We start from the raw sequence: 7,635 nt of genomic DNA, 5'->3' as shown, positions 1-7,635 counted from the left end.
TTATTATTCATATTTTTTTTTTTTTTTTTTTTTTTCGCTTTGATTTCCACCGCGTGCTCTGTCCAAGCTTCACATGCGCGTTGCACCCCAAGCGTGGCGTTATTCTTACGGCATACCGCTTTGCCTTTTAGGGAAGGTATAACACGAATTGGTAACAAAAAAATTGTGATTTCTCCCCATTCGTGATTTTCCTTGCAACTTTCTGCATTCCGCTGGGGCGGCTTTCTGTGGTTGTTCCCATAGTGCATGCACTACAGGTGTGTACGCACATGCAAGCGTGCTGTTAAGGAAGCACCCTGTGGGGCATAAGCAGAAGTGACAAATGAGATCTTTGTTTTAATCGTCACCACTGCGAGGAAATGTCGACAAACAAAACACAGAAGGGTTTATGTTTACATACAAGCTACGCACACATGTGTGCACAAGAGTAGTAACAATTTGTGAGCCCCTACTTTTCGCGTGAGCGTATAAAAAAAAAAAAAAAAAAGGACGACTGCTTTGCCTAACTGACAATCGAAAAATTCCCTTTGAATGTATAAGACTCTACACAGAAAGGACAATATAGCTGCTTTGGTTATCCTCCCCAAAATGAAGTTAAACTATGCAGAGAAGAAAACCCTTTTAGAAAATCTCACAAATAGGATGATCAAAATAGAACAAGCTATAGGTAGCATAAAATTTTACGAAAAAGGAAAGGACGCAAAAAGGATTCGTAAAGATGGGACATCATTTGGTAGTGGCGTAAAAACAGTCGAAGGTAGAGAGAAGGACTATCATAATAAATCTATTGTTAGTTTTGATGACCATCAGGATAACGACCGTGGTGACCTCCGTGATGACCTCCGTGATGACCACCGTGATGACCTCCGTGATGACCACCGTGATGACCACCGTGATGACCACCGCTATGACCACCGCTATGACCACCATGGTGATGATGAGGGACAACGAGATGAGCCAAGCAGAGAAGACGAAGAGGACTACAATGAAATAAAGTCCCGTTTGGAAAACGTATCGACGGGTTAGGATACCTGCGCCCATGCTTACGCATCATAGTCACAAGAAAATCGCTTTATGTTACCCGCTCGTACACCGCGTTAATGTTATATATAATTTCTTTTTTTTTTTTTTTTTTTTTTTATCTTCCCACCCGAAGACCTCCTGGGCACGCACAAAGACGAGATGGTAGAACTGATTAAGAAACACGGGCACAAGAACAGCGTAGCCGTTCACATTTGCACGATAAAGTTGATTCTACAGCAGATCGCGAAGGAGTTCCTGCACGACATCTATGCCCAATGTAATGCTTAAAAGGGGGCAAAAAAAAAAAAAAAAAAAGGGAAGCAGTGGGTGTTACCCTCGTGCCTCTTTTACGTCTTTCCCACCATTCATGCATTCCTTGCAGATGGAATTACATCTCCCCCGCGCTGATTTAACACTGTGGAGAAGCCTCCTACGAATTGGCCTCCAGCTGACTGTACCAATTCCTCCTCCTCCTTTCCCCCCCCTCCCTCAGACAACGACTTCTACATCTACATCCACAGCAACAGCATCCTCGATGTGTACAATACCTTCGAATACAAACGGAACATCATTTTGTCTCACCTGGATTTCATGAAAACTTACAGCCAGCAAGTTCAAAAAATTATGCAGCTAAAAGGGAATATAAACAGCTACAAAATGTCCGGTAAGAGTGTCTGCCTGCCCGTCTGTCTAGCTGCAAGTCTGTCTCTCTGCATGTCTGTCTAGCTGCATGTCTGTCCCTCTGCCCGTCTGCCTGCCTGTCTGCTCCTCCGTTGGAATAAGCCTCGTTACTCATGTGGGTCGAGGAACCGTCTCTCCGTCGAGCGAGTGGCCAACACTGCGAACCCTGTTTTGCGATCCGTGTGATTACTTTGCTTTGCTTTATTTTTATTTTATTATTTTTTATTTCATTATTTTATTATTTTTTTTTTTTTGTCGACCCCGCCTGACGCCCCCAGAAGCGGAGCTACACCTGGAGAGGTTGCACAAAATTGAACAAAAAAACGAAGCCCTATTTTCGCGAATTTCCGCAGTGAATGCCTCCCTGGAAGACGTTGCGTATAAGTACGCCCTGATGGTAGGTCAATGGAGTCAAAATGAAAAAAGAGCTTCCCCAATGGGTTAGTCATCCAATCTAAGGGAAGGGTGAACATAAAAGTAGGCACAAATGTGCCTCCTCATGTCTATATAACATATGACTGACACCCCATGGGGGCACTCCCTCACGCAGATGCAGGCAGCGTCCCTAATCGTCTCCAAACAGAAGCCAAATGTATCTTAAGATGACAAAAAATTGGTGAAGAAGTTGTTGCGGGGAAAAACTAAAAACGCGTGCTGCGTGTGGTTGGTGGCATACTGGGGGGCGCAAAGAAATTTGGCCAGGGGGACCCAGCTAAGCTTTTTCGCCACTTGGAGGATCAAAAATGAGTAGCGCCCCCGTTTGAGCAGCTGCGAAGTACGCAGTTGCGAAGCATGCAGTTGCGAAGTACGCAGCTACGAAGAACGAAACTGCTTCATTACTTAACTGCTTCCTTCGAAACTCCTTCCTTCGAAACTGCTTCCTCCTAAACCGCTTCACTCCAAAGTGCTCACCCCTGGAGCAACTTCCGCATCGAAGCGGTGAGGGCGCCCAGGCCGATGGCCGTGAAAAAATTTACGCAAAAGCGCATGTCCTGAGCATTGTCGGTCGGGAATAGCCCACTCATGAAGGGCGAAATCGCGGGGTGATTAATTTTATGATAAAATGCCTGCATGCCTAAATTGTTAGTCAACTCCTGCAATAAAATTTTCAGAAAAATTCTCGTAGACGATGTGGTGTCTTCCTCAGACAATTTTATGTTCAGGAAAATACTCCACGACACAGCATCCGTGTAGAGCAAATGAGCAAATAATTTTGCACAGTTCCTCAACTTTGCTGTCTCCAATCTATGAGCAGTACTATACGAGTTCTGAAAGCATTTTTCGAAGTTTTCCTGATATATGCTTTTGAGCTTACATAACCTCTCTGCCTGGAGAGCATAAAATTTTTGGAAAGTTTTTTCCATGCAGCAGCAGTCGATTAGCATGTTACATATTTCTATTTCGTATCCTTTTTTTATGTTTAGTTTTAGTAATTTGTGCACACATTCTTCAAAGCTAAGGGAGGACATGATTGAGAGGTAGACGTTCTTCCTCAGATTGATTAGGTACTGTTCTGTCATGTCTGTTATTTCTTCTTTGGCCTGGTCGTCTCCGTCTCCGTCATCGTCATCGGCACCTCCACTTCCATCGCTGCCATCACTGCGGGAGCGCGCCCCGCCTTGGTCGTTTTCCGAGTCCGTGCTGCTTTGGTCGCTACCCCCGCTGCCACTGCCGCTTCCCTCGCTACCATCGCTACGTCCGCTACGTCCGCTTCTTCCGCTTGCGTCACTTCCGTCACTTCCGTCGCTTCCGTCACTTCCATCACTTCCTTCTCTTCCTTTCCTTCCTTTCCTTCCCCCGCCAGCGGCATCTCCGTGCAGCAACTCATTGGCAATTTTGTCCCACTCGATGTTCTCCTCCTCGTACTGCTCGTGGGGTACTTCCCTAAAAATGTTCAGCTCCTCCTGATTCTCAAAAGTCTCATCCAGAAGATCAATTTCGTGTACGATTTTCTCCTCTTCATCAATGAGATCTAGATCTTCAAGGACAGTAGGAAACTCACGAAAATAATTCTTCCTATAAGTCCATAGCTTCTCAATATCGTACTGCGTTTTTATGTTAATTTTCCCTTCTTGTATAATATCCTTCAGTCGATCGAAAATTATATCGATTCCTTTACGACATATATTCATATACAGCTGACCAACCTCTGCTAAAAAGTACGTACACACTTGCACTGAGTCATTTGTTATATTTTGCAAGAGTATAGAGCATAGCTGAAGACCTACGATTTCATGAATAACTCTTTGATTAATCATATGTGCAATAAATTTTACGCTATTGAGGCATACTATTTTATCGTTTCTTTTGTAGGACCTTCTGAAATGTAGGATGATTCTTTGTATGGTGAGTAACCCTATTGTTGGGAATTTTGAATTGACGATACATAACAAAGCTGCAAATACGTGAGTGAATGCTGGGGAGCTTAGCTGCGCATGGATCAGTGCACGACTGAATATACCCTTCCCTCGGATCAAATTGCATTCGAATAGTTCATAACATACGTCTCCTATGTTATCTACATTGACCTTATTCACTATGTTGTTAATTTTTTTTTTTAATTTCATCCATTCTTGCTTTTGATAGAGGGTGCTCTTTTTGTTCGTTACTTCCTTGTTCAGCCTCTCCAACTTGAAGGGTGGTATGTACACTCCTCCTGCCCTTCCTATGTCCTCCGTCGTCACGTTCGCGATTTTCTGCTTCGCGTATTCGATTAGGTCCTCGTTAATTTCGAGGTTTCCGTTCTGGTCCTCCGCGAACGGGTCAAACGGGAGTTGCAGGTCATGCGGGTCATGCGGGTCATGCGGAGCGCGCGGGGAGCGAGATTTCTGCGCCGGGGGGGGCTTTCTGCGACCCGGTTTAGGCCCCCTTTTCCGTTTCCTCCCCTCATCGGAGCTGCTCACGGGGCCGCCATCGCTACGGCCGCTACCGCTGCTACCGACACTGCTACCGACACTGCTACCATCACTGCTACCAACACTGCTACTGCCTCTCTTCGCACTGGTGCCTTTCCCCCTCTTCCTTTTTCTCCTGTCCGAGGCATCTTCACTGCTGCTTGTCCCATCCCCCGAGTGACGGCCCCCCCGCGATTCATCTGAGCGAGATGAAGCACCGCGTTTTTTGCGGCGTGGCGACGAATCCTGCTTTTCCCCTCCTCGTACGCTTCCCAAGCTGGATGATTCCGACCGTTCATCCCTCCTTCTTTTCCCCCTCTTGGGCTCCTTATCATCGTGTCTTTCCTTTCTCGCATGAGACATGTGGTCCTTCCCATCCTTCCTTCTATTCCTCCCTGAGTCATTAGTTTCGCCATGCTTGGTCATTTTTCGCCCCACGTCAGTATCCCCCGAGCTGGCGGACACGCTTCTCCTATTTTCTCTCTTATCGCTTCGCCTCTCATTAGGTCGAATTCGTTTTTTCACCTCCGACCTTCCACTGGCATTGCTACTGCTGCTGGCGCTGCTGCCGCTGCTACGATGTCGCTTCCTTTTCCTATTCCCGTTTTTCACTTTTTTTTTCAAAAGTTCCTTCCTCTGATGTCCCTCATCACTTGATTTATGTTTATCCTTTGCGCGCACGCCCCTTTTGCCTCCTCTATCGTCTTCCCTAAGCTGTCTCCTTTTTTTCACATGGGGTGCGCACTCATCAGGATCCTCAGACGGAGCACTGCTCGATTTATTTCTCCCCTTAATTTTTTCCTTCTTCGTCTCAGCCATCCTTTCCCTGATGTCGCGGCTGGTTTTGCGGGCACTTTTGCGGACACCTCTGACTTGTGAGTCGCCTTCATCTGGGTCGACACTCGTCTCGGCTTCTTCCGCTTCTTCCGTTTCTTCCGCTTCTTCCGCTTCTTCCTCTTCTTCCGCTTCTACCCTTTTGTGGCGATTCCCTCGCCTTTTTTCTCTCACAATTTTGCCACTTCGCTTCTCCTGACTTCTTCCGCTACGGCCGCTTCTTCCACTACGGTCGCTTCTTCCACTACTGACGGACGCCCCGCGAGCTCTCGAACCTGAGGTGCTTGGGCTTCCCCCTTGGGACGACTTGTCCTCTGAATCAACGCTACTGTATTCCCCCCCACTCCTCGAGTGGTCCATTTTTGCCTTCTTCCTCCCCCTCTTTCTTCCTTCCGAATTGGACCTTCCTCTTCTTGGGAAGGATGCATCACTGCTACTAGTATAATGTTCATCCGAACGGTGTGGTGATTTTTTTTTTTGAGTTATCCTTCTGCTTTTTTCTCCTTTAGTTTTGTTATGTGATGTGGCAATTTTCCTCTCCCCTTCTTCCGATTCATCAGGGGAAGACCTACTCTCTACGGCTTTCCTTTTTGTCCTTTCCCCTTTACTTCTATCATCATCACTATAGGCAAGTGGGGATTTTCCTCTCCTCTCTTTTGCCCCCTTTGTTCTGCTCTGCCGTTCCCTCCTACTATCACTTCCCTCCCTTTTTTTGCTTGAATCTCCCTTAGGCATTTTTGACCTCCTTCAAGTAATGTATGGTAAATTCCGCTATATGTTTAACTCCCCTATAGTTTGATTCCCCAGTTTTGGGATCACCAAGCATTCCTTTTATTTTCATTCCTACGCACGGCTTCTCCCCTGAGTAGGAAACGGATCGGCCAATTGAGTACTGTCCCGGAGGACACGCAGGTTCATGTTTCTTTTCTTTCCTTCACGCTGGGGGAAAAAAAAAACACTTCCGCGCTAGCTGCTCCGGTTGGCATGTACTAAATAAATGGGAAAACTACGCCTCACGAGGTGCGCGTCAAATGAGCGACAAGTGAGCGACAAATTAGCGACAAATTAGCAACAAATAAGCGACAAACTAGCAACAAATGAGCGACAATTTATGGGATTTTGCCCCCCCTCAAATCAGCTCAGCCGACTGACAAAGGTTTACGACTTGATATGCGCTCGAATTTTTCTTTACCCCTTCTTTTTGAGAATATATTTTTGCGCTCCCTTTTTATTTTTCCACTGTGCTATAATGTTCAAAGCTCCGTTTGAAGCCCGCGGGTTTGCCTTTTTTTTCTTTTTTTTTTTTTTTTTTCTAAATTTTAAAATGGATATCCTAAAAATTCGAATTAAAAATGTACAACGTGACCCATGGCGACGTTATTTTTGAGGAGTCAGTGGGGACAGCGGTTCTGCTGAAGGGGGGTAGTAAAGTGAGGGCAGGGGAATGACAAGGTAAACACGTTACTCTCAGTGCGACTCAACCTACGCTTCCCCATTTACCTACGCATTCCCAAAAGGCCAAACATAAAATTCCTCGCAAAAACGAATTAACGACAACGGCAGACGAGGCACTTGTGCAAAAAGCGAGAAGGCAAAATGCCCTACTGTCACATTTTCCATTCCGACTATAAGGCAAATTACCATTTCGCCAAGGTGTACAGATGTCCTATATCTATATATACATTTAACTCGCTGCTTCATGTAGTCCCCCATGCTTTTGAAATTCTCCCCTGAGGCATATACCCCCCCAAATTAATTTTGTTCACCATGTCTGCATATACAAGTGTCACTTCCTGAGCAGGTTAAGTAAATATAAATTGATACTAATATAGCAAAAATATTTATGGTCTTTTTTTTTTTGGCAAAACCTCGGCTGTTTTCTGCTGCCCGTCCGGACATATCTGGCGCACATTGCACAAAAAAGTCAAAATAAAATTGCACATGTAAAGCAGCGAAAGTGCTTCCGCCAGAAGGGGGGAGTTTATTTCCCCGACCCAACAGTTGCTCCCCCAGGAGTTAACATCCTTGGTTATTTTCTGAGATAAAACAATTTCCAGCGTTGCAAAAAAAAAAAATTCTTGCAAATGTTATCCTCAAAATTGCGCAACATTGCCGCAATATTATCGCAGCATTTGCCGTGAACTCTTACACGCGAAGTGACCAAGTCGGCAAAAGCAAAAGCAAAAACAAAACGACAGTTGTC

General features: G+C 45.6%; 2 protein-coding genes across 2 annotated transcripts; one reads left to right on the top strand and one right to left on the bottom strand.

Moving 5' to 3' along the window:
* Positions 1–588: 588 nt before the first annotated feature.
* Positions 589–2,149, top strand: PCYB_146410 (hypothetical protein; the record flags this gene model as incomplete). Its single annotated transcript, XM_004225111.1, has 4 exons — positions 589–823; positions 1,157–1,300; positions 1,517–1,687; positions 1,983–2,149. 4 exons carry the CDS (start codon positions 589–591, stop codon positions 2,147–2,149), a joined length of 717 nt encoding a protein of 238 aa, XP_004225159.1.
* Positions 2,150–2,612: 463 nt separating this feature from the next.
* Positions 2,613–5,792, bottom strand: PCYB_146400 (cell cycle control protein; the record flags this gene model as incomplete). Its single annotated transcript, XM_004225110.1, has 2 exons — positions 2,613–4,532; positions 4,866–5,792. The coding sequence occupies 2 exons, from the start codon at positions 5,790–5,792 to the stop codon at positions 2,613–2,615; spliced, it is 2,847 nt and encodes a 948-aa protein (XP_004225158.1).
* Between the last annotated feature and the right edge of the window lie 1,843 nt (positions 5,793–7,635).

This window comes from Plasmodium cynomolgi, chromosome 14, assembly GCF_000321355.1.
Source record: "Plasmodium cynomolgi strain B DNA, chromosome 14, whole genome shotgun sequence".
NCBI classification, from domain to species: Eukaryota; Apicomplexa; class Aconoidasida; order Haemosporida; family Plasmodiidae; genus Plasmodium; species Plasmodium cynomolgi.
Note: the sequence above shows the minus strand (reverse complement) of the source record. Positions and strands in the feature narration are given on the sequence as shown.